General features: G+C 45.9%; 2 protein-coding genes across 2 annotated transcripts in view; both read right to left on the minus strand.

Annotated features, from left to right (window-relative positions):
- Positions 1 to 772: 772 nt before the first annotated feature.
- On the minus strand, positions 773 to 19369 carry LOC121619125 (phosphatidylinositol 4-kinase beta-like). Its single transcript, XM_041954742.1, has 14 exons — positions 19147 to 19369; positions 15259 to 15757; positions 13701 to 14227; positions 12532 to 12984; positions 9034 to 9261; positions 8448 to 8711; positions 8235 to 8341; positions 8022 to 8126; positions 7817 to 7940; positions 7380 to 7493; positions 6771 to 6922; positions 6545 to 6677; positions 6339 to 6459; positions 773 to 5245 (listed from the first exon to the last, which is right to left on the minus strand). Exons 2-14 carry the CDS (start codon positions 15740 to 15742, stop codon positions 5064 to 5066), a joined length of 2994 nt encoding a protein of 997 aa, XP_041810676.1. The 5' UTR covers positions 15743 to 15757; positions 19147 to 19369; the 3' UTR covers positions 773 to 5063.
- A 5062-nt stretch (positions 19370 to 24431) lies between these two features.
- The window catches only part of rfx5 (regulatory factor X, 5), an 11041-nt gene continuing 7951 nt past the window's right edge, over positions 24432 to 27521 (minus strand). Inside the window, exon 11 of the mRNA XM_041954746.1 lies at positions 24432 to 27521. This exon is cut by the window's right edge and continues 2038 nt beyond it. The gene's annotated coding sequence lies outside the window, so the exon portion shown is untranslated.

Genomic DNA, 27521 nt, shown 5'->3' on the forward strand with positions numbered 1-27521 from the left:
GAGGAGGAAGAGGACGTGTTTGTTCAGGTAAGTGACAGTTTGTTACTCTTCACTCATTAAACAGAATTTAAAGATGAAGAAACGTTCAGATGGAGAAACTCGTCCAACATGAAAGACGTGAAGCTGCGTTAACTCCAGAGACGATCAGCTGGTCACCTCCCGACCGCGAGCGGCGTCAGTCATGAAGGTCCTGATTCTGCGATTGGTGTTTGGCCGAGAGGTTTTTTATTCATTTCATCTCAGCAGACTGAAAATAGATCAGATTTATGAATGAAGATATTTGTCGTTAAAAGAACTTTAGTAACTATGTAATCTAATTACCTGCGTAATAATTACCAGGTAACGTCTCCGCACGTTTGACTTCAAACCCCTCGCTTGTTGGGGGATTGAACACGCAGCTCGGTTTAAGTTTTGATCAAACGTAGCACTAACGTTAAATCAGACCTGAGACCAGCAGCGAAGTCCAGGTCCTGGAGGTTTGGACCTTAAAATGACAGATGGACTTTTGAAAAGAGTGACGCGCCTCCACCTGTGGCGGCCAGGTGACGTGACGTGAAGCGTTTTCCTGCCTGAAGCTTTGTTATGAGATGATGCCGTTTCTAAAAAACACGTGAAACAAGTGTTTCCGTGGTTTTTGTTCACGCAGTGAAAAATAAAACTCTCGTATGAAGTTAGCATCGTTAGCATTTGAACAGTAACTCAAACGGCTGAACGGTTACAGCAGCTGAGTCGGAGGAAGCTTCACAAACCACAGACAACGTTTTCATTCAGGATAAATGCACTTTAAGAGGTTTCACATTGAATTCCTTGAATGTGTTTGAGCTGATGGAAGGAAGAAAGAAGGCAATGAAAGGTTTTTAGTAGCACGGACGAGTTTCAACACACCGTCTTCCTCTTCAACTTCACCAGAAAAACGACAGTTTCAGCAGCTATAATTTAAAGTTTATCTTCAGGGTGTGTAATTAACGTTTAACAGCAGAAAACAAAGAAACAGTGACGACATCAAGAGTCACCCGTGATGCTTGAAATTAACACTTTAAAGTCAATTCAGCTGTCATGAACGGATCTACGGTTTAAATGTGACGACGATGGCTGACGTAGGAGAGGAAGACACTGAAGTGTTGAAACTCGTCCCTGAAGCGGTCAAACGTCAGATATAAAAGCACTTCTCAGGTCCTGTTGCATTGATAAGAGTTTGTACCTTCTGTACGTCTCAAGGCATCGATTTTTCTCATCACTTCATTTACATACGTACATATTCACAAATGGAAAGAAAGAACAGGAAGGAGTATTTGTTATTTAAACTGCTTCTCTGGTAAACTTTATGTCATATAAAGTAGCAGGCTAACAGTTAGCAGACGATAACAGAGCTGTGCTTCTCCTTCAATAGTGGTCAGAATACAAAAAACTCTCCGAACAACAGTACAGATGTTAATCACATGACAGTAACATTTATTATGGGCTTTATTCCAGTGAGCAGCAGCTGTTGTAGTTTACAGTTCTACCGTTAGTATAAGAAAAGTTTGTTTCAGCTCGTTGTGTGATTTGTTGCTCCTGTTGCAGTTAATGATGCGTTAACATTCAAGAACAGGAAATAAAAGTGGGATTAAAAATGACCCAAATGTAAACTGAAGTTACAACAAACTGAATTTCGATCACTGTAGATCTGCTCATTAGTGTTATAGAGAGTTCAGGTCTGTCATCAGCTAGCTAGAAGCTGAGTAACTGAGCTAGCTAGCTAGTCTGTGCAGTTTTACTTCACTTTTGTGCTTGTTAGCTACAGGCCTTAGCTCCTCAGTTAGCTAACTGGTTGTTCCTCTTGTTGCAGTTAATGACATTGATTTCTAACATTAAACACAAACAAAAAAATAGAATATAGATAAAGACTAAAATAATGCTTGCCAGACAAAAAACCCCATTACATTACAGTGTGGAGAATTTAGAGAATTTGTGACAAGCTAGTCATGATTTTAGCTCAATCAAGCTAATGGCTAACAAGAAACAGCAGTCTGAGTATACTGACTGAAAATAAGTCATGATAGTGAACTCATGGATTTGATCACTGCTCTTGTATGATGGTGTCTAGTTAGCCGGCAGGCTAAGCTACAGCACCCGTACAGTGCTTTACACCTCGTTTAAAACAGACTGCCTCTGCTAACTGTGTCCAAAATTCAGTCACTTTCTGAAATCTAACAGGAAAAAGAGCTCGTACAAATGGCAGAAGAATCAGCGGCTGTTTGTTAGCCTGACCATGACTCGGCTAAAACGCTAGCTAGCCAAGTATGTTTCTGCGGTATTTCTTCAGTCTGCTGTTAGTTTGTCAGCTTCAGTTCTTATTTTGTGTAAATGTGAGTATGGTACCTTCTGACGTTCATGTGTCATTAAATACAACAGGTAGCAGGCTAGTTAGCTAATTATTAGCTAGCTGTTGCAAATTCTCTCATGTTTCTGGCCTGTAGTTATAACCACAGAGCACACGGACATGGACTGTACCTGTGGTTGTATTTAGAGAAGAGGAGCAAACTGTAGCTAACAAGTCAAAGAGTTCTGTTAGCACTAGCTAGTGTTGCTGTCTACTGGATTCATTAGCTAGTGTGCTATCATCACCTGAAAGGCTCTAACGCAGTATTTTAATGTAAACAGTGTTTTTGTGTTGACACACTGGAATAAAGCCACCGACAGTTACCAGCGTCAGTGTTCAGTACAGACGAGGGAAACGTTTCGTTAGCGGACTGTTATTCTGAAAACATTCACATATTCAGGAAAGTGATCATCACGGATCTCATGAAGAAAATAAACTTCCTGTAAAACAGAAATAAAGTCTCTCGCTCTCATTTAGCCAATCTGCAGAGCCGCCTCTCCTGATTGGCGGGAACGTATCCTGCGGCCAATCAGGGAGGAAGAATATTGAGCGCTCGTTAAATATGGGAGTTAACAGACACATAACTAACCCCTGAATTCAGTTCAGAGTTCTACGCGCATGTACAGTTAGTGGAACGCGGACGATGAGGTTCTTGCATGAACCTTTAGCAAACAAGTCTTTTCACCACTCGGACGCCATTTTGGCTCAAAGAGGGAGGAGAGCGTTCAAGTAAGGTGGAGTGAAAAAACAGTTCAGGTGAACCGGTCTGCTGAGAAATGTTGGCGGGTTCGTTAGCATTAGCATCTTTAACACGTTGTGTAGTGAGTGCTGACAGAAACAACAGGAAGTGACACAGAAGCTTCTTCTGAAATTCAGCGCAGACGTTTCTTTAACCAAGACGACAATAAAACATCGAACGTTACAGTTAGTCAGCGACAGAAACGCAGGTTTAACAAACTGATTAAACTTTTTTCACCAGACGCAAAAGTTTCAGCCTGTTTGAGAATCAAAAACCTTCAAATATGAGAGACTTTAGGAAGGCGGCAATAAATAAACCTCGAAATAACAATTAACACAGGAGGTCCAATCAAGTTCAACTCCACAGGAAAACACTCAGAAACAAAACCATGACAGTCAGAAGCATGCTAATGTTAGCATGTTCAAACGCTACTGTCTGACATCATGGCGTCGATGTTTAGCCAATTATATTTTGCTCGTTAGGCTGAATTAGCGGCGTGTGAAAAAACAAACTGACTCACCAAACCAGGAAGTGAAAGTTCTGTTCGAGTTTGTAGAAAAAAAACCAGACACGACTGTCGACGAACGCTTTGGCTCACGTGACCAGGGAGACAGTCCAGCATTTAGCGAATCGACGTTAGCATGCGTGCTCACGCTTAGCGGGCTGACATGCTAATACCTGCATGCTGGTATTCTATGTTTGCATGAAAAGGGACAGCAGAGGCTAACGGAGGTTTAGCTTTCTGCTAATATTTCCTAATCAGCCTCTGGGATAAACTGAACATGTTTCAGACATGTTCAGTCTCTGTGCTGCAGACCAGCTCGCCGTTGTTTTAGACTCAGAACTAAGTCATTCAGATATGTGAGATCTGAAACAGGAAGGTTGATGGTTTACGTCCTTCTGAGGATTCAATAAACCCGTTCATTACAAAATCAGCTAACTCACGACCGATTCCTTTTTTTAGCCAAAAAGCACGAGATGATCCCAACGTTTCAAATGTAAACTGAACTTGTAAGAACGTGACGCCTCGTGTCACAGTCACAGAATCTGTTCTGCACCGTCAGAACCCGCCGGCGGGTCACAGCGGCGGATGTTCGCTTTTCTGACCGTCATTGAACGAATCATCGACTTCCATCAGGAAAAATAAAACAAATCGACCTTAAAACAGTGATTTTTCACCACTGAACAGGCTTCACTTGAAATGTCGTCCTCTGATGATGATTGTTTCACGGAGCTGCAGACGGAAATGATGAAATCTGGAATCAGATCGGATGTGATAAAACTCATCAGCAGAGGAGAAACTGAACAAAGCCAGAATGTTTTTTCTCAACGGTACTGCAGACGAAGAGACAATTAAGGACTGTGACCGATGACTGCGAGGCCACATCAGGTCGTATCTGACCGTTAAACGTCCCATAAAAACATGAATTACTGCAGATCTGTGGTGAAACCACCAAAGCTCTGCTGTCGGTTTCTAACTGACGAATCGTTTGGTCGATAAAATGTCCAAATGAATAACAAACGTTCGTCTCAGGTTCCCAGAAACCGAAGCGACGCCTTCACGTGTTTTCGTCTGATGTGCAGAATCAATAAAGAAGCAAATTCATTAATCGGTGATCAAACCTGATCCAACAGTGGGAGGAGCCCTGCAGGCGCTCAGCGAGGACGCTTCTCGCTCAGGTGAGCAGGTCAGCTGAGCTCAGGTGAGCTGCGTCTGAACTCTGATGCTTTCGGCCCGTTTAGTGTTTCTGTTCCAGGCGGCTGGAAAAGTCTGCTTTCCCAGCCGCCTGTGAACGCAGCACGACACATCGGAGCTCACGTGACGTTCAATCAGCTGATCCTCAGATTCAAAACACTCAGAAACTTCAGATGGACGAGATGAAAACAGAGCGGAGGTTAGCGACCAATCCCATCCACCGAATTCCTCCAGCGCTGCGATTGGCTGAGCCCGTCGGGCTCCGGTCACATGATGCCGTTGGTGACGTACTGGAAGGAGTCGTAGAGTTTGGTGGTGATGGAGCGCATGGATCCGTCCACCAGCTGCTCCACCAGCAGCTGCAGCTGCTCCTCCGTCAGAGACATGTGGAAACGCTCCTTCAGGCCTCGGATGGTGCTGGAGCCGTGGAAGCAGGGCAGGTGAGACCCTGGAGGAGGGAACAGGGGAGGGGGCGTCAGAGGCCCTGCAGTAACCTCACACAGAGTATCATGTAGTTAAAGTACTTAAAGTACTCAAAGAGTGTTGGTGTATCAGTAAATGTTCCTGTCAGTGTTTCATGTCTGATGTTTGTGGATTAATATTCCTGCTGCATTAATGTGGATGTTTGAACTACTTTATATCCTGTCGGCTGGTTTAATCTGCAGCGATGCTTCATATTCTATAAGATCATCACGTGTTTGTCCTGTGAGAACCTCGTATCTCAGACAAACAGCCTGTTTTCAGCTCTGTGACGAAGCATTTTCAGCTGATCCAAGAGGCTTTTAAACAGTTTATTGAGCTGAAGAAGACATGAAGGAAAACTTCATCCTTCAGTTCATCACAAACATTCAACACATCTGGAGATACGAGCTTTCCACTGGACAGGAAGGAATCTGAAGAGTAACTAAAGCTGTCAGACAGATGTAATGGTGTAAAAAGTACCTCTGAGGTTTAGTGGAGTAGAAGTAGAAAATAGCATAAAATAGAAATACTCCTAAATGCCCTTCCATTTCCCGCTGGCTTACTGACACCATGTTTTTTTTAAAACTTGAGAAAATTAAATACACGCTGAGGGGTTGTACTGACAAGTTTTTCTTTAAATGGCAACCCTTTATTTCGTATTTCACAAATTTAGAGGTACTGTCCGATTGAATGTGTGCCTGTTGTTTTTGCATTTAATTATATTCCAGTAACCATTAGCAGGTACTGGTCGTGGTGAGCTGAGGTGGGGTGGGGTGGGTGGATGTAGTTTGTTCATTTTTTTCCACACTCTGTTTAGAGAGTGCTTTTTCATTTAATGTTTTTTTTGTTTGTATATGTATGTGCGTGCATATGTGTGCATATATGCATATATTTAGTTACAAAACAAAACAAAACAAGGTAAAGTGTAATTTTGTGATTGAAAGTATTTTACTTGTTTTCAATAAAAATATTTGGAAAAAAAAAAAGAAATACTCAAGTAAAGTAGAAGTACCTTAAATTTGTACTTGAAGTACAGTACTTGAGTAAATGTACTTAGTTACTTTCCAGCACGGTGTTACCTTGTTGCATGATCTCCACGATCTGCAGAACCTTCTCCATGTGCTTCCTGGCAGCGATCAGACCCTGAAGCATCAACATCTTGTAGTAGATAAACATGTCGCCGTCCAGACCGCCCATCACCTGACACACACACACATCATCATCATCATCACCACCACCACCACCAACAGCCCCACACAGACTGACGGCCGACTCGTTTACTCACGTCCACGAACTCCGAGGTGAGTTTGAAGGCGGACGTCTCGAAGCCGAGGTTCCGAGGCGAGCTGGAGAGGATGAAGCCGAAGTCGATGTGGATGATGTGACCTTCAGAGTCCAGCAGGATGTTCCCGTTGTGCCTGCAGGGATCACCATCATGTCAGATATAGCTGCGGTTCTGTTAGCCTAGCTTAGCACAAAGGCTGGAGGCAGGGGAAGCGTGCGTGTCTCACCTGTCTTTCACCTGCAGCAGGTAACAGATCAGACTGTACCCGGCGCAGCTCTGGACGAAGTTCCTCTGAGCCGTGAGGAAAGCTTCGGTGGTGAAGCTGCCGTGTTCCTGCAGGAAGTAGTCGAGCAGAGACAGCTGACTCTGTTTACGCACCTGACGGACAGAAACAAACTGTTTTCACGACGATTCCAAACCGATCGATCGATTAATGGAGGAAATAATCAGCTGATTGATCCAGAATGAAAAGAATCATTAGTTCAAATGAAGCTCAACCAGCTCCAACAGTAAAATCCTGCTTTGACATGAACGACTGAGTCACAGTAATCTGATGAGATCAGAGAGAACAGATAGAACAGGAGAACAGATAGAACAGGAGAACAGTAGAAGAACAGAACAGTAGAACAGGAGAACAGTAGAACAGCAGAACAGTAGAAGAATAGAACAGGAGAACAGGAGAACAGAACAGTAGAACAGGAGAACAGCCACCGGGACGTTTTACAGCTCTCAACACTTTTACTCAGGTAACATTTTCAAAGCAGGACTAGTACTTGCAGTAGAGTATTTGTACAGTGTGGTATTAGTACTGTGCATACTGCTTGTGTTGCAGTACCTGGTGCAGAGAGACGGCGTTGAGGACGGGTTCGATCATGCCGCTGTCTGATGACATCACCAGGATCTTGTAGGGTTTGATCCAGAGAGGAACTCGCTCCTGCTGCCAGATGGACTGCAGAACACAAACCCGTCAAACAACCATCACTCGACTGCAGGTTCACAGCAGGAACGCTGCGCCGCAACCATCGCTGCGCCGCAGGGCCGCTGCGCCGCAACCATCGCTGCGCCGCAGGGCCGCTGCGCCGCAACCATCGCTGCGCCGCAACCATCGCTGCGCTGCAGGGTCGCTGCGCCGCAGGTTTCACTGCGCCGCAGGACTGATGCACTTTTCACACTGACACGTCACACTTAGATTTATTATGGAGCAAAATGAGACAATAAGATGTGTTAAAAAGGAGAAAACCTCCTTCTAATATATTCCAGGTGTGTCAGTACCTGCAGCTGTCGGAGCACCTGATAGGCCAGCAGCTCCTGTCTCAGGTCGTCTCCACACTTCACGATGACCGACAGCAGCCTCCAGTTCGGCAGGTGACCGTAGGGAGAAGCTTCTCTGATCCGCCTGCACACAGGTGGAGTCAGAGGAGTGAAGGTGGAGCAGCAGCGGCTGACAGACGGCTGGAGGTCGTCACCTGACACTCACCTGACTTTCTCCTCCCAGGGTTCTTTGAGGGCCACGGCCGACGGGTCCTCGGGGTCTCTCCTGAACGAGGTCGGAGTGTGAGCGAGGTTCTCCGACAGCCGACGTCTGGAGAACCGAAACAGCGCGAGAGCCGACAGGAAGCGCGGCGTTAGAACCAGAGACGGACTGCTGAGCTTCACGTGTGTGTGTGTGTGTGTGTGTGTGTGCGTGCACCTGATGTCTCCGGCGGCGATGAAAACTGGCTCTTTGCTCTCCAGACTTGTGATGCTGTCGACTGAAAACTGACTGATGTTATCACTGCTGCTGGTCTGAGCCTCTGCCTGACACACACACACACACACACACACACAAATGTTTCTTAGAATAAATTCAGTTTCTGGAACCACAGAAGAAGAACTTTTTGAAGACTTTTGCTCTCCGTCTTACCTCCACCTGCAGCTGTCCGATGTCGTCGGTGGCCCACGCCTCGTCGTCGTTGTCATAGTTCGGGACGGTGGAGAAACTTCCCGCTCTGTGCTCCAACGTCATCCCGCTGTTAGCGTTGGCATTAGCCGCGGCGAAGCCACCGCCGCAGTCCAGGTTCTCTGCGGAGCGAGCAGACCGGATCCTCGTTTCCGGGATCCGAACGGGAACTGGAGACGTCTCGAAGCTCTCGCACTCCAAAACCTCCACGTAGATGATGTATGGAGCCTGAGGAGGAAGAGGAGAGAGGAGGAGGAGGGTTACTGTCTGCAGACGTGATTACAGACAGACTTGTTGGAGAGTGAATTTTCAATGGAGCTTAGCAACTGTTTACAGTCTTTGTGCTAAGCTAGGCTAATCATATGATAGACACAGACATGAAACTGATTTCTATGAAACATGAGAATAACTGGACGTCACTGAACGCATCACTGTTCCTCTAAGTCACATGTGTGTTACGTCGTCAGGTGTGTCAGGTGTGTGTGCTACCTCGTCAGGTGTGTCAGGTGTGTGTGTTACCTCATCAGGTGTGTGTGTGTGTGTGTGTTACCTTGTCTTTGGAGTTGAGCACCACAGCCTGTGTGTGGGGGATCCTGCAGACGTGGTGCTGGTGCTCGGCGGTCGGCAGCCACACTCGCGCCGGCAGCTTGTGGTTGAGCAGCGACAGTTCTGAGATCAGCCGCTGGGTCTTCTGCTCTTTGGTGGGCAAGGTGGCCAAACGCTTCCCGATGCAGAGCAGAGACTTTACGAACTCCCTCTGAGGACGGAGACGCTCCGGCTGGAATCAGAAAAACACTCGATCAAACATCCACAAGCAACAATCAGCTGATCCGAAGAGAAACACCGTGAACCTTTGGAAAATCGAGTGTCGAACAGAAAAGACGGCAAACAAGAGATGAATCCTAAAATCTGCAGAAACACCAAACGTTTCAATGTGAGAATCAAGAAGAGTCGGAACGAGCTGACTGAGAAGTGACACGTGCAGTTCAGCTGTTTGTCCAGCAGAGGGAGACTGAGTCCACCTCAGACTGTCACCATCCATTAGTGTTCCTCCTGAACCTGAACCTGAACCTGAACCCTGTCACGCCTCAACGTTTTAAATGAAGCCACATTAAACCACGCCCACACAGAAAAACAGATAAACAAACAACATGACAACAAATAACAACAAAAACACCTGAAGCTGGCAGAGGAAGACTGTGGTGATCTTCATCAGGACTGTCTGTTTACCTTCCTGTCTGTCAGTCATGTTTCAGTGAAGCTCGTCCTCTGGTGTCAGTTTCTCTTTGTGTTACACGTTGTTGGTCAGCGTTAACGTAAACGAGTCCAGACGGAAACGGAAACTTGTTTTTTAGTTCGGAGGAAAGAAAACGTCTCGTTTCTGTCGGGTCTCAGTGAAAACAGGCGTCACATGACTGAGCTGCTCACGTGGTTTAAATCCTCCTCCAGAGGCCCCCGGTCCCTCCCCGTCCAGAACCAGGTCTGAGGGGGGGGGGGTCGGGCTCAGCTCCGCCTGCCGACACATGGAAACGTTTCAGAGATGTTTTGGGAAAGAATCAAAGACAGGAAAGAGGTTTATGTGACCCAGATTCTGAAGCACGAATCCCCGAAACTCCAGAAACAAACAGAATCCACAGTTTAGATCCAGCTGAGTCTGAGAGTTTAACTTTAATCTGCAGTTTAATACTGAGTTTAATCAGGAGTTTGAGGAACTCCAGATTAAACTCAGTATTAAAGACAGACGGTTTACTGATGAAGCTTCAGTCAGACGAGTCAGAGGAAAGAAACGTCGTTCATGAATCGATTGATCGATTGATCGATTGGCAGAAAATAAAACTGTTTCAGTCATTTTGGGAGGAAAAATCTGAGTTTTGATGCTTTTCTCGTCTTTAAGTAAAGTGAAAATATTTGATCTGTCGCTCGGCTTCCTGTTGCCGTGTTCATGTAGAAATATGTGAAGCGACAGCAGAAACACTCGAACGCATCAATGAATTAAAAACGATATTTCCTGACCCCCCCCTGATGAAACGTTTCTACTTTCTGATTATTTTATTTCACTTTCTGTTAGATCGAAATCTGAAATATCTGGAATTGTCTCTGCGTCTCTCGGTTACATAAACTGTGTTGTTGTCAGTATCTGCAGTCTCTGGCTGCAGACCAACCCTCCTCCTCCTCCTCCTCCTCTTCACTTCCTGTCCTCCCCGTCACCTCCTCCCCTCGGTCTCCGCGGTAACCCTCCACCAGGACACAGAGGAGTCAGATATCGGTTTTCTCTCTGCAGCAGGTTTCTCTTCTTCTGACTTTCTACGTGTCAACAGATCTTCATCCCGTCTGGTTTCACCCCCCCCCCCCCTTCTTAAAATCGCTGATCCCTCCTTGCTGCTGAGCCGAGTGTGGCCTTCATCACCAACACACCTCTCAACTGGTTTCACTCATTCAGTTAAAATCATTCACCTCCCATCCAGCCCCCGTCACCACAGGTGTCCCCCACAGGTGTCCCCCACAGGTGTCCCCCACAGGTGTCCCCCAGGGCTCTGTCCTGTCCCATATTAAGACTACTGCAGCTCTCTTCTGTTTGGCCTCCCACACAAAACCCTCCATAAAGCCGTACAGCCGCCTGTATTTTTTTTAGCCTCCAGCTAGCCTGCTGTTAGCATGCAGCTAGCCTGCTGTTAGCATGCAGCTAGCCTGCTGTTAGCATGCTGGTACGGTTAGAGGATATTAGCTTCATGCTATAATTAAAGTAACAGCTTTAGGAGAGCATTAACGTTTTTGTGATGAACGATTGATAGCACGGGCTAAATGCTGTGAGCACATGTGACTGATCATGTGATCAACATGTGACTGATCATGTGATCAACATGTGACTGATCATGTGATCAACATGTGATTGATCATGTGATCACCCCGAGCTGATAAATAGCATCAGTATCACTCTGCTCAAACATCTCAATCTTCAGGGCTTCAGTCTTTTTTCACTTTATCGGTTTTCTTCACACGTTTTGGATAAAAGCTGCTGAGATGAATGAATGAAAACTAGATTTCATATTTCTCTGTTATCAGTCGTGAACTTTACAGAAACGCTGCAGTTTGTTTCACGCTCGCAGAGATTTTCTTTATCAGGAGGTCAGAAGTTCAGCAGCCGGTTTTATTGTCCTCTCCGATGAGCGATTCAGTTTTTCCAGGATCTCTGACTTCACTTCAAATAAAACTATGTGGAAAATATGATGATCCAAACACCAGACCGACACGTTTCTCTCTCCTCGATTTAATCGTCGGGTTTTTCTTTTGAGGGAAAATGATTCAGAGTTTTCTCTTTGTGTGTTTGTGGCTCTCAGCCAATCACGTCGCACTCTGCATCTGGCCTCCAGCCAGTGGAGAGCCTCGGTCTGCATGTGACCGAACAGCCGGCCAAGAACGTGACAACAGAGTTCAACACACACACACGCACACACACAACACACACACAACACACACACAACACACACACACACAACACACACACACACACAACACACACACACACACACAACACACACAACACACACACACACACACAACACACACAACACACACAGCACACACACAACACACACAACACACACACACAACACACACACAACACACACAACACACACACACCACACACAACACACACAACACACACACAACACACACACACACAACACACACACACACACACACCCCATCAGGAGAATTTGGGGTTCAGTAGCTCGCAGACGCTTCCTGCTCTTCCTCTCCGCTCATATTAGCATGCTAACATTAGCAAAACATCGTCTATAAGATGTAGTTTATTTTGAAATTCCCACACCAGTTTCCTTTCTTCCTAAACGGTACAGCAGGCGACAACAAGCAGCAGAGACAAAGACGATGAGGAGATTAACTCTCAGGACTAAACAGATGAAGAACGTTACCAGATAAATCCATCCAAAACTACCAAAACTAAATCCTTTACGAACTCCCTCTCTCCTTTTCTGTGTCACAACAACATGACATAACAAGTAATAAAACAGAGAGCGGTTCGTACCTCCTCGTGGACAGCTTCCACTTTTGGGTTACTTCCTGTGCGTCGCAGGCCAGAGCCGGGTCCGCCGCTTGCCGTGGTGGCGTCTGACTTCGATCTCTGGTGGGTCCTCCTGGACGGGGAGACGAACACCTCCGCCTCCCCCGGTACCGGGCCGTCCGGGTCCGGGCCAGCGGCGGAGGGCGCGGAGGAGGACTCCGCGTTGCTGCTGTTGTGCCTCCGGTGACAGCGGCGGCGGGACGGCGAGGACGCCGGGCCGTCGGACACGGAGGCCGAAACTGGTCTGGGAGCATCGGCCGAACTCGCGGGAGGCTTGAGTTCGTCCGACAGGATGAGTTTCCGCAGTTTGGTGCCCCTGGAGTGACGCTGGGTGGAGATGTGCATGTCGGAGGAGTAAGCGCCCAACAGCCACGCCGTCAGCAGAGAGAAGGTTATACTTCCTCTGCAGCGGTGGATCTGAGACACACAGAGAAACTACATCAAATGTCAGAAATACTTCATGTTTAGCTTGTTAGGTATGCTTTCAAAGAGGGCTGGGGGACATGGCAACCGCAAAACTCCTCCACCCTCTGACACCAGGTTCAGGGTCAGGGTCAGGGTCTAGAGGCCAGCTGAAAATAATTCTTTGGTCTTCATGAACCAACTGATACCCGTCTGTTCAGCTGTTATTACAGGGGAGTCCAACTGTACCCAGCTGGTACTGCTTCACCTCTCGCACCAGCTTCAGAGACACCGGAGACAAGCCACGTACCAGGCTCCAGTTTTTGTAACATGAGTCAGCACGCCAAAGCCCCACGACTGACTTCCAGCTGATGGACGATGCACCAGAACTCTGCACAGGGGTGGCTTCATGTTTGTTTTAAGGGACAGACCACCAGGAGCCACCCTCCGTGTTTAGACTGAAGAATGGGGACCTGGTTTCCTAAATCTGGTGCGAAGTGGCACTTTCAAGAGGGGCGGTAAAAAGATGGATGGGGTTTAGCTATTAACATGCTAATATTAGCTTCTTTTACTATGAAACTACTAAACTAATTAGCTGTACAATTGTTAGCTGGCTAACATGAATCAGTGAAATGATCCGTTCAGTCAGAACCAGACAGAAATTAATGATCCACAATCAGCTGCTGAGCATTAAACCTGCTGTCTTACCGACCAGGTGTCTGTGGACTCACCAGGTAAGGTCTGATGGCGTCTCCCACCTCGGTGTCCATGTGCACATACATGTTGAGCAGCTGTGGCAGGTAGAAGTCCACCTCGCCGTCGAGGAAGCTGAAGAGGCGGTTCCCGATGTACGCCTGCACCCCGGGCTCCTTTGATTTGTACAGATAGGAGATCGCCATGGAGACGTCAAACAGCTTGGACTCAAACAGGCGCAGCAGCCACGACTGTTTAGACGATGACGACGGCAGCAAAGAAGACTCCGGCCAGGCTGAAGGATGTGGATCTTGCTTGGGAGTACCGCCTTGTTTTTCTCCATCCTTCGCAGAAGTCCCCTCCTCTTCATCCTCATCTTCTTCTTTGATGGAGCTGGTTTCTGGGCTGATGTGCCACTGTGGACCGGAGAACTCTGAGTCTGTGTGTTGCTGCTGCTGCTGGGGCCGTTCATCCTGCTGCTGGTGTTCAGGCACTTCCCTGTTCTGCAGCTTGACCTTGAGAAGAACCTCCTGGCAAGCCTTTAAGGCCACTTCCGGGTCGATCACTGGAGGCAGGAAACAAGCAGGGGTCAGATTGGTCGCAACCATTAAATCTGTAAAAGCAAAAACACTGGCAATAGCTGTGGCTAAGGTCCCCCAAGAAAGACTAGTCCCTGATGAGGGGCCAGACTAAAGGTATGGCCACTGAACACCTCTGTCCTACAAGTGTGTCATGGACTCGTTCCAGCCAGAGGTCAGAGGTCACCTTTCTCTGTTCGGCCAATAGAAACGCTGACAGTGTGGTCAGAAATGGAACATTATTATGTAGCACTGTAAACAGTTTTCAATCACTTAACCCAAAATGAGTTTATTACCCCCATCAGACCCCTCACATCACGTCCTTAACAGCTTTTCAATCTCATCCTTTAATCGAGCTCTTTGAGATTAAGCCCCCCATCCCCTCCTGGAACCACGGCCTGGTGTGGGATCTGACTGCAAGGACCTTGTGGCAGGGTTTGAGTGGTTCGTGGTTCATGTGGGTTAAGTACCAGGTCAGGCACGTCAAACTGATTCCATAAAGGGCCGTGTGGCTGCAGGTTTTTGTTCCAACCAAGGAGGAGCACACCAGGCCAACCAATCAACATCAAGGGATCATTAGTTATCAGCCGAAGACTGAGATCATCTGATTAATTGATTCCAGCCAGGTGTGCTTCTCCTTGGTTGGAACTAAACCTGCAGCCACACGGCCCTTAATGGAACCAGTTTGACATGCCTGCACCAGGTCTAGGAACCTCTTTTGTGTGACCCACATCCAGTGAGGGAAGACTTGGATTCAGGTCTACAGCACCTGCTCTGGTACCGAACTCCTGGCTTTGGACTAAATGGATTTTCCAAAACGTTGCGTGAAGACTTCCAAACATTTTGTGATAAACTGTAGTAACATTTGAAACAGATGTCAGAAAAATGTGAGCGCTTCGTTTAGAACTGACTGTGGCCCAGAAACATTTAGTCTAATGAACCATCGTCTCACGCGAGACCACTGAAGGGACATCGTATCATAGTCAAGAAAAACCCTAAAACCCTCTGTCCCGGTCACCTTGCTCGACCCCCAGGTCCATCTCCATGGCGTCTTCCGAGATGACATCCAGCGGGGGGCTGGGGCCTCGCGGCTCGCCGCCGCACGACGTGCCGCTGCTGCCGATGCCCTCGCTGGCGCTGCTGCCGAGGCTGCCGGTGCTGTCGATGCTCCCGCTGGGGCTCGAGCTGCGGGGGCTGGCACTGGGGGAGGACGGCTGCTCGCTGTGGGAGGGCGGGGGCAGCTGCAGCTGGGGGCGGGGGTGATGGTGGTGGTGGTGATGATGATGATGGTGGTGGTGATGGTGGGCAGGGCAGTCAGAGGAGCTCTCAGAACAAGAGGAAGAGGATGAAGAGGAGGAGGAAGAGGAGGCACTGGAGGGGGAGGAGGGGCAGGAGAAGGTGGTGGGGGAGGAGGAGGCCGGCGGAGGGGGTGGGGCTGAGTGGGCGGGGCTAAGGTGGAGCTGCCGCTGCGCCGGGGGCAAGGAGACCTCGGCGTCGGCCATGTTGGAGAAGCAGACCTGCAGAGAGAGGAAACGTTCAGCTGGTCAGGGATCAGTTCATGCATCACACACACAAACAGCACACAGACTGTGTGGAATCTGAGATGATCTGGGATCTGTGTTTGCATGTTCATGTGACTTCACCCCCACCCACGCATCTCTGTGTGTGTGTTATGTAATGTCCTCCCGCCTGCACGCCAACCTGTCGTCATCATCACAGCTGAGCAGGAAGTGGATTATACCTGACCAATCACAGAGCTTCCTCCACACGGTCTGCTCATAGAAACACCGTGACGAGTCTGAACGCCATCGTCTGTGTGCAGCCGACAGGAGGTCTGACGGGGGGGGGCTCAGAGGGACGCGTTGTGTTTGTGACATCAGTGTGAGTGACGCAGGTGATGATGATGATGATCATCATCATCATCATCTCAGTGCAGAGTGAAGACGATGCTTTCATCGCTCTCAGCTCACCGACTGGCAGCCGATCCGGTTTCTCTCTGACCTCCTGACACTGTTTCTGGGACGATGCCTCTGAAAGGATTTGGTTACCGTGACGATGCCTCCTCACTCACCTGCTGCTGTGTTGACATTTTACAGAACAAAAATAAGCAAACTGACTCCAAGGTGTTGTCTTATCATCATCATCATCATCATCATCATCTCACCTGCACCTCACCTAACGCTGTGTGCACGCTGGTCTGAGGTCAGCCTGAAGCGACACATTCTGCTTTAAGAGACGACACTTCCTGTTAAAGTTCAATCGATGTGAACGGGCTGGAAGCGTTTCCTGCAGACTGAAGAGTTCCACCCAAAAACATGCTGTTCACATTTCAGCCGAGCAGCTGAAGACGTGGTCACATCCTCACAGCAGGAAAAGTACTAACACCACCCTGAAAATACTCCACTACACGCACAAGTCCTGCATTCAAAACCTCACTGAAGTAAAAGTACGTGAGTATTATTAAAGTAGTTAAAGTAAAATGTTCCTGTCAGTGTTTCTCCGTCTCTCAGGAAAGAATCTGAAGAGTAACTACAGCTGTCAGACAAATGTAATGGAGTAAAACATTAAAATACTCAAGTAAATTACAGTTATGTGAGTAATAACATTCCAACACTGATGAGTGAACATCAAACACTCGACGTCAGATCATAAATCTGTTTCTGACATTAAAAACATCCTGATGACATCAGCAGCAGCTTCATGTGACACACATGAAGAAGTGAGGCCGAGTGTGATGTCATCACACAGTGTGTGTGTGTGTGATGGTTTCCAGATGTGTGGCGTGGGTGGAGGGCCAGCTTCACACACACACACACACACACACACACACACACACAGATTCCAGAAAGATGATTGTGTGTTCCTGATCTGCCTTCATCGCTTCATCATCATCATTTCTCCCTTCAGACATTAAACACTGATGAAGTTTCATGTTTGTTACCATGGTGGCAGACTGTAGCTGAGAGCTGTGAATGCTGGGAGCTGTAGTTGAACATGAAGTCTGTCCTCAGTTTCAGTGTTTAATGACCAGTTTCCAACGACTGATTCACTGAAGCAGGTCTCATCATTAAAACTCTGCAAACGTCTCAGCTCGTTAAGACTTTAGTGATGTGTCAATCTGTTGCTAGGAAACAGCTGTAGCTCTGTCCAATCAACAGCAGTCAGCTATGTAAACAGGAAGCCGCTGTAGCATCACGAGTTAGCAGAACATTACAGCTAAAAGCTAAATCTTTGTAAATGTGGATGTTTGTTTGGTTTCTGTCTGCATACATGGAGAAATCTGAGTGTTTCACAGTTAGTAGTGTTCATACAGTTCAGAATGAGAGGGACATAGCTGATTATGCTAAGCTAACTGACGTTATTCACTCATTTAGTCAAATGTTATTAGCATAATGTTTGGTAATTTGAGGTTTGTTGTGTTGTTTTAGTGGAATGAGATTAAAAGTCTTCCAGATTGAATCATTATTAAACAGCATTGATCAAGTTTCAGGTCAGATCTGTCGACTGGACTCCAGATTACCTCTTTACTCTGAACGGGTCAGATATTAGCATGCTAACGTTAGCGTTGTCAGTTGGTTCGGTTAGCTACACGACAGTTACAGCTGCAGTTGGTGGCTGTGAATATTTAGAACAACTAATCTCTGCATAAGAACTAGTTTGTGAGCCAATTTAGTGAAGATCAAACCATAGTTAGCGAACAGTGGCGTTGGCGCGAGGCTAACGCTGCAGTGAAGAACAGCTGCTGAAATCGATCAACGTTAAGTGTATTTCAAAGAACAAATTCCTTATTACTATTTCACAAAATAAAGACAATAAATGTTTGTACGAAAATGTTTTCAGGTGAATCATTTAGTGTCTCTCACCTGAACGAAGTAAAGGACAAGAGAAGCTGATTTGAACAGAGTGTCAGTGAACGCAGCTTCAGTCCTGACTGTGTTTGACGTGTGCAGTTCAGGGCAAAGTGTGAAGTTTACCATCATAACATCACGACTGGCTGAGACACACACACACACACACACACACACACACACACACACACGTCTATAAACTGCACACCATAAACAGGTTGAAGACTTTGATTATTATTTCCACACTGATACGAGATTATGTATTTATTAATAAATGTCGTCACACCTAAACGACTCTGAGCTTGAACGTGTCACGTGTTTGTGAAAAGTCTCGTGTCTTTGTGTGTTTTTGCCTTGTTTACTGTGAATATGGTGAGTTTAAGATCCGCTGTTCAAACTGGAGCAATTCCAACTCTTTCAGGATCTGGATGTTGGTCATACGACTATTCTCAACAAAAACGAGCTAAAATTCAGCACTTAGATGTCAAAGGTTGTGTGGAGAAGATTTCAGATGTTACATAACATTTACAGTCAAACTGCATGAATGAAACGTGAATATCTGAAGAATAAAACATGTTTTTGGAGTTCATAAACAGAAGAGCTGCAGAGCTACAGGACGGGATGTGTTAGTGAGTGTTGCTGGTTTTCAGACCGCAGTGACAGTGAAGGGGTCACAGCCGCATTCACGCGACCATCGGGCTCAAACGCACCTTTAAAATCTGACTATTCCGGTAAAACTAAGACAGCTGCGAAACTACAGGAGCTAAAACCAGGGCCGAACTGGACGCTAGCTGCCAGGTTCAGAGGACTACAGATGTGAGCCGGACAGGATTCACAGGCGGCGGCAGGAGGAGCAGAGCCGCTCCCTCCTGATGAAAACAAACCGGAGGAAGGGAGCCGGGCTGCAGCAGGCCCGCAGCCCGGGGCTTTCACACCGGAACACCCGGACAACATGGGCGGCTAACGGCTAGCTAAACGGTGTAAAAACAGACGAACAGACGGAGGAAAAGCAAAGAAAAACGAGGAGACAACCCCCGCCGGAGGAGGAAGGGACTTACCGTTACTGAAGCGTCTTCACTCCGTTTTAACCGGCCAACGATACGGGCTTTTATCCGTTTTTTGTCCCGGGGGTTTCCGGGTGAAAACGAGGTCTTGAATCCAGGATTTGATCCGTTTTTCAGTCCTGTTTTTAGTCCGAGTTCTCAGGTTCTGAGATGGTCCATCTGGTCCGGGTTTCGTGGCCTGACTCTGCTCGGATCGGCTCGACTCCGCTTTAAAGCAGCAGTGACGCAACATCCGTCAAGACAGCCGCACTACGACACGACCGATACGTCCGGCAACGTCTACATAATAAAAGCATAATTAACGCCGAAAGTATTGTGAAAGTATTTCTGTTGTTTTTTTCCACGAGAGAAATGTCTGTATAGACTGAAAGAACGTGTCACGTTAGTTGAAATTTTTGCAGAGATGTGAGGATTTGCTGCTTTACAATGTGTGACTAAACTTATTGATAATCAAATATCATTTTCTGCATCGTGAGATCAATAAAGTCTTATCTCATCTAATAAAACGATGTGAAGACATTAGACTGGCTGAAATGATTAGTGGATTAATTGATAAGTCACTTGACAGAAATACCAGACATTCGCTGATTGATTAATGATGATTAATCAAGACAACAATCAGCATATCAATCAGTCGTTATATATATAAAACTTGTGTGTGTGTTTGCAAAGCTAACGGTAAGGTAAAGTTAAGATTCCTCAGTCTTCTATGTAAGTAAATGTGAATTTTAATACATTCTGTATGCAAAGTATATTCAGAAATGAATCATAACATAACCAGACAAATGCGCTGCTGGTATGCGTCAACATGACGTCACTTAATTTTTCTTCACATCACACAAAAAGAGGAAAATTGCTGTGATTAAAAACATCAATTAAAGAAATTAACAGGAAACAATGAATCAAATGATGTTGATGTTTGTTTTGTTGCTGCTGTTGGAATTGACAGCCTCTTCAGAGGAGCCAACAGTAGGTAGGATAACTTGTATGTAAGATGCTGAGCTATATTTGAACCGTTCACAGACTTTTATTTTGAAGGTGACCCTGCATCAGTTCCGGTTCCAGTCCGCTTGCATCGATGCAGCCTCTGGTTTTGGTTCTGTTTCCGTTTGGACCAAAATACTCAGCTCGTCCTCCCACTCGCTTCTTTATCTGAATGATTTCCTGAAGACAAACTTCACTTTGAACGACTTCAACTCTTTTCAGGGCTTAAAATCCAAACGACGCTTCCTTCAAATTATTTTCTCTTTCTGGAGTTCCATCTTCATTTTTATTGTTATTACTTTATTATTTCACCATGTGGATTTCTAAATGTTTAATTCTTCTTCAGTTTCATTTGAACCTCAACTAATGAAGATATTCTAATTTCTAAATATTAGTAATTGTACACTTCATAACATTAACAATTTCTATAACGTATTATTACTCATATATATTATATATATATGACTTGTCTATATTACAGGTTAGGCATCTTTATCTGTATATTTCTTGGGCGCCTTATTTATTATCACCTCCAGCTGCTGATCTGTAACACAGAGCGGAACCATCTGCTTCTACTGACTGAGATGATACAGCGCCTCCCAGCGGCCGACAGGGGGAACAACAGGACGAGAAAGGAGGGAGAAGAATACAAAAGAAAAAAGGAAAATGAGCAAAGAAATGACAGGAAACACAAGGAAGAAAAGGATGAGACGAAAAAGAGGAAAAGGAAAGGAAGAATATCAAAACAAGGACAGGAACAAAAGAAGGGAAGCAAGAGAACAGAAAAAAGAAAATGGAAAGAAAGGAAAATGACAGCAAGAGAGAGAGGAAAAGAGAAACAAAAGGAGCAAGAAAGAGACAGAAAAAAGGAAGGAAAGGGAGAGAAGAGAAGGAAAAGAGGACAAGGAAAGGAAGTGACAGAAGGAAATGAAACAGGATGGAAATGAAGGAAAGGAAAACTTGACAAAGGAAGAAACGAGAAAAGGGAAAGAAAGAAAGGGTAGAGATAGAAAAGGAGAAAGGACAGAAAGAAAAGGGAATGAGGACACAAGCAGGAAAAGAGAGAAAGATGGAGGGAAAGCAGCAGCTGACAGTGAACGTCACTTCCTTTATTCCAGTCAGTCAGTGTAGGAAAATAGATTCACATTAATGTTCTGAGTCTGGCTTCTGTCCTTCGTCACTTTTCTGTTCCTCTTCACAACAAACAAACAAACAAACAGCCTCCAGAAAAACAGGGCGGGGCCGCAGCAAAAACTCACACAGGTAAACACAGGTAACGTAAAGGTGCATTTCACTGATTATTGTGGTTTCCAAACCAACGGGCGAACAGGGTAAGGTTCATTTTTGGACTGATGTCGACCTCCAGACCTTAAACATCTAATCAGAAGAGCAAAGTGCAAAACAATATAAAAGCCAGCAGGATACAGGGGAAGAAAATCAACGTTTTAAAGTTAATAATATACAAAACCAGACAAACAGTCACAGGAAAACCATGCAGGAAGCCATCAGCGTCCTCCACAAGTGGAAGGAAGTTTAAAAGATCTTCATAGCAACAGTAATAATAATAATAAAATCTGCACATCAACAAGCTGTACAACTGTATGAAATGAAGTCAACACCAACAACAAAAGACCAACAATAAATTAAAAAGAAGAGAAACTCACTGAATTTAGCAAAAACATTGATGGCAAACAACTTGATATCAGTTCTCCACTGCAGCGAACAGAAATCGGCAGCATGAAGCTCTAAATGTTGCTGTTTGATGTCAGAATCCCACTCAGGTTCCCGTCCCCGGGCTGTGAAGGACTGCGTTACCCAGAGACCCTGAGCCTGAGAGACAGCAGTGCCTGGAAGGCTTCGCTCAGGGCTAAACATGCACACTTCTCCTCCTTTTTCTTGAATTTTTAGGACTTCAAACACCTTAAATCAGCTGGAAAAATGAAAGTAAGTGACTTCTAAAATCTCTACGTGGGTCTCTGACAGGAAACAGGGCTACTTTCAGTTTAGACTGGGAGTTCACCACCACCACCATCACCATCACCATCACCGCCATCACAATGACCGCAGTGCTTGACCAGGATCAGCTCCGATGCACAAACGTCTCGTCATCTCATCACCTGAACTGTCTGTTCACCTTCCTCGCCCTGTTTTTCCACTTCCCTGTCCTCTTTCTTACTTCTTTCAGTTACTCGGATCTTCTTCTGCACATGAAACTCCTGAGGGTCATTAGGTCACATGACAGTCACGTGTCATGTGACCTAATGACCCTCCAATCAGAACAGAAGGAGCCTCCTGGATGAGTTCAAAACAAAAGTATGACAGCACGCCTCTGCAGGTCACCTGACCTGGACGCCTGCCAGTCCCTGATGTTGTTCTTGTCTACTTCCTGTGAACCTGCACAAGGTCAGCAGGTTGATAAAAACTCTTTTTGTGAGCTGGTTGAACTTAAATCTGCTCTGAGCTTCATTTTAACTTCAATGAATCATAAAACATTTATTTGTAAAACCATAAAGTGAGACGAGACGAGAGAAGCTGCAGTTAAAGATGATGCATGTGGCACCTTTAACCAGCACAGACAGACCCAGTACAGGAAGTGACATCAGAGGACGCTGTGTCATTGAGTCTGATCCTTCAAGGTTAAGGCACTGCTACCCGAAATCCGATCCATTAGTCTTTGATTATCTGACCCGTTTCTGTTATTTATTTACTTTTTTTTTTTTGAGCAACGCGGCTCCACAGTGAAAGATTCCTACGACCGCCTCCCCCTCCACCTCCACCTCCCCCTCCACCTCTACGCCCGAGTCCAGAACCATTTCACAAACTCTTTTAGAACTTCGCTCTCACAGTGTTGGTAAAGGTCCTGGCTTTTCTGCAGGTGGACCCTATGTGGGGGGTCAAACTGGGACTCGACATGTCCAGCAGCTACATTTAGTTCAGGTGAGGAGCCAAACTGAGCCGAACTGGGGCTTAGGGTTGGTTTCAAACCGTTTCACACACTTTCTTTGGAGAATTTCACACATCCGGTTTGTGTGTTCAGGCCACACCCCCTCGCTGGTCTGACTCGTCAGCTGCGTTCCCATGGAAACCAATTACATCAAATAGCCCCAATAGCAACATGTTTGATGAATTTATTCCTTATCAGCTGGCGAGCATTGGCATGACTGCAGCTGAAGGGATGTGCTGTGGCCGCAGCTTCACAGCTGTCATCATCATCATCATCATCGTGGGTGGCCGTGGTTTCATCTGAAGTGGGTTAGAAAAAAAACATCACCCAGGTAACCCAGTTCGCCCAGTTCTCCCAGTTAAACAGGTTTTATGCCATTTATGATTTCTCAAAGTCTTTCAGGATGTGGTTTTCAAATGCTGCTGGACTTCAAACCCCTTCCCAAACTTTCAACCAGTATCCACAGGAAATATCGCCATGTCCAGTTGGCCCAGTTAGTGGTTCAGACTGGGGATTCCTCTTCCTCCAGTGCCTTTCTTGAGCTCCTTTAGATCTGTGTTACATCTTTTAATATCCAGAACTTTTCCAAACTCTTTCCTATTTCCAGTTGCTGTGTCGCCTCAGGTTTCACTCTGAAGTTTCACATTTCCAACAGGACCCTGAAAGCAACATTTCACTTTGATACTGGGGGCTGAGATACATCTCCTCTGCCTTCTGGGTGTTTCTGAAACACATTCTGTTAAAATGTCACTTTGACAGCTCAAACTCATAAACCAAGTCAGAAGGTGAGGATGATGAAGGTGCACCTGCTGATGATCAGAGCTGCTCTCATTGGTTTGATCGTCCAGGAGTAAAACCTCAATATGCTTCAATCTGACAATCAATCACCCAACAAGCCAAGACCAGCAAGAGCCACGTCACGTTCTTGTTGTAAACCTTCAAGTCCTAAACAAGTTGTTGTTTGTGTGACTGCAGGTCTGACAAACACACTTTGACCTCCTGCGACGTGATCGGAGGCTGTCAGCTGATTCGCTGCACTTTTTCACAACATTTTAATTGTTGGCTTTAGGAAGGAAATAGAGTCTGAGCAGCCAGGACTCGAGTCCACGTCACTGAGGTGCTTCCTGTTGCTCTAGATGTCGCCCATCAAGTGAAATGTTGCTTGAAACTGTCCCTCCTGATGAGTCTGTCTGCGACTCTGCTGTAACAGGACGTTTCCCTCTTTATTCATACTGTTAAATGTCGTACTGAACAATCTCAACAAGGATTATTATTATTCCGACCAGATTTTAGCAATAAAAAATAAATCTGAGCCGCGTGGTCTGTCTCTGACACACAGCACAACGTTACATCACTCATAAATACCTGTCAATGTATTTTCTCGATGCATATAACCAGAAATTCATAACACACAAAGACTTTCTGTTGTTTGAGCTTTTAACAGTGCAACTTTTCATTTGTTTCAGTTCTGTCTGAAAAGGGCTGAGGCTCGGCGGTTAAAGGGAGACGAGACGCCATCACGAGGAACGAGTCCTGCTTACACTGGCACTTCACCACACTGAGGAAAATGACAGGTTGGCATTACAACTGCTTCTTTTAGCAGCCAGGGTGCACTCACCTCACAGCAGAGCGCCTAAACTCACTTTCCCATCATGCAACAGGTATAGTTTAACAGTCATAACGTGTTTCAGTGTCCCTTTAACCAGCCTGAAGCTCTCGTTATCACAGGACGGAGGGAAAGCATGCACGCACACGCACACACACACACGCACACACACACGCACACACACACACACTGTATTCACACCTTGATGTGCGAGCGTCGACAAGACAAAAAAAGGGTTTTTGTACAAATCTGCGGTCACAGGATGAAAACCAGCGAAGGCCGACGGCGGCGCCGAGCCCTGCCGTTTGTAGCACCAAGGATGAAGAAGACACCCTCACGAGGAGGGAGAGGCAGTTCGGAAGAGGCGAAAAACAGATGTCAGCAATGTGACATTACCATGACGACGGAGCGTCAAACAACTCCTCCAGAGAAGAAGAAGAGGAGGAGGTTCTGACAGATACAAGCCCTTTTTCAGTACTGACTCATGAGGAAACACTCTTCCTCCAGCACTTCCTGGTTAACAAAGAGGGTTAAAACCTCTGTGAGTTACTTAAATTCCCTTTATCTTTCCTTTATAGCTGAAAGGACGATTAGATAAATTTATCTAAACTACTTTGATCATTTTTGTTGTTTTCACAGTCTGGTTCCAGCTCTTTAATATAATTTATAATATAATTTGTCTTATGAGATAGTGAAGTGAAAATCTTTGGCTTTTCGACTGTTGGTTGAACAAAATAAGACACGTGAAGACGTCACCTTCACCGCTGTGACCTTTTCCAACAACTGAGAGAACAATCAGCAGATTAATCAACAATGTCAGTAATAGTTGCTCTTTTTAAAGGATTCTTATTCATGAAACAGGGAAAGTTTGGACAAACTGTGCACCAGGTTAATGCTGTCATTTTGAAAAGACGTGACAGGAAGTTAGTAATGAGACTTGCTGTGATGAACTCCCCCGTTTGGGATTTAATGAAAGTCCATCAGTGATTTTCCATCCATCAATTAACGTGCTGATTATCTTCTCAATCAACAGGTGAATTAATCATTTTGGATCTGAAAAAGTCCATTGTGACGTCTTCAAATGTCTCTTTGTGTCAGACTAACTGATGGATAGTCTTTTCTCTTGAAGGGCATGTCACATTGCTGATCCAGACGGTGCTTCATGATCGAGAGGTGGTCGCAGAGTTAGTGCAAAGGGCGCATGGCAACACACGACAACAACTAAGCCGGCTAATCATGTACTAAAGCTCAGTGCTGCAGAATATTCCACAATAACACATTGTTTTTACTGCATCCATGACATGTTTTCAGTGCTATGCGGCGGGTGACGTTGTGCTTAGCTCTTTGTGCTCGAGCTCACGACATTTTCTGCTACGGGAAAGGACAAAATCCAAACTTTTACAGTTCTGTGGGCGGGGTTTACCTCAAAGGCTGCAATCAGACGCCACAGCTCATCACTTCCTCACTGAGATTTACATCCTAGCCAGCTCTGCTGGAGGCGAGTTCAGCGGGAGGGGGTACACATTTTAAGTGCTAATGTCAGTCTCACATGTTTGGCATGGAGGAAACTCGGGTCGAAAAGAAAAACCCCGCCGGCTGTCACTGTGGTTGGCAGGGCTGGGTGTCAAACCTCTGATATTTAACAGCTGTTATATTAATCTCGCCAAAGCCACCAGACTCCATTCACAAAAACACTATTTTACCATCATTCAAACACAGCTAAAACAGAACTAAACTCAACTAACCCCTCTTCTTCTTCATCATCTTTCACTGCTCCAACAATCATCGCTAACTCTGGTTTGGTAGAAATAAACTCTTCATTCAGCCAATCAGGAGAGAGAGAGGGCGGACGTCAGAGAAACAGTGGGACAAACGACGCGTGGAGCCGGAATATTTCATATTTTCACATGACAGTCTGACAGGAGAGACTTCGATATGTTCGACTGCATGTGTGACTGTGGCTTTCTTTTCTTTTTTTACAGAATCGAACGTAAGGCCTTTTTTTAAATAATTAATACTATTATTACTCATAATAAACTGGATTTGAATATTGGTCGACAGCCCCGGCGAACACCTTCTTTCCAGAAGGAAACAAAAGAGTAGATTTAGTTCAGAATCTGTTGCTCTCTCATGTCTCGTCATCAACGTGCAGCACTTCCTGATCCTACAGCGACGTCACAGAGTGAAGCATCTTCAGCCAACGGATGATCTTTGGCCGACTGCAGCGCGAACGTTAACTGGGCAAACGTTTAATTTGTCCCCAAGTTACTTTGAATTAACGCTAGTTATGCTTTAGGGCATTCAATCGTTCCCAACTGGACCTCGTCAGGACTACAGCTGTCCTATCTGGTCTGGTGCGCATGAACTGATGAAGCCTGCTCGGATGAGAGGAAACGTCTTCTAAGACAAACCGACGAGGTCCAGCTGAGAACGACTGAAGGCCCTAAAGCTTACAATGACCTGGATGAATGAGAATATTCACAGGCAACACTAATTATCTGAAGCTGACGAGCTCCTGCTGGGGCTGTTTTAATGTCAAACTGAGGAAGAGGCAGTAAGAGACTGGAACCAGATCCAGAATGGAGCCAGCGCTGCCTGGTAGTATGATACCCAGCCCGGCGGATCGCGGCGCAGGAAATGACGGGAGAACAGGACTTTGAACGTAAACAAACATGGCCGCCGCCCACCGCGGACCTGGACCAGGCTCGTTTGCGTTTTTGTGTTTCCGTCTTGACTAACCGGAATAAAGAAATGACTGAATTTCATATGAACAAGGCTCATTTACACAATGTTTCAGGGTAATGTGGAGTTATGACAGCATTGACATGTTGTGTC

The sequence above is a fragment of the Chelmon rostratus genome, chromosome 16 (assembly GCF_017976325.1).
Source record: "Chelmon rostratus isolate fCheRos1 chromosome 16, fCheRos1.pri, whole genome shotgun sequence".
NCBI lineage: Eukaryota > Metazoa > Chordata > Actinopteri > Chaetodontiformes > Chaetodontidae > Chelmon > Chelmon rostratus.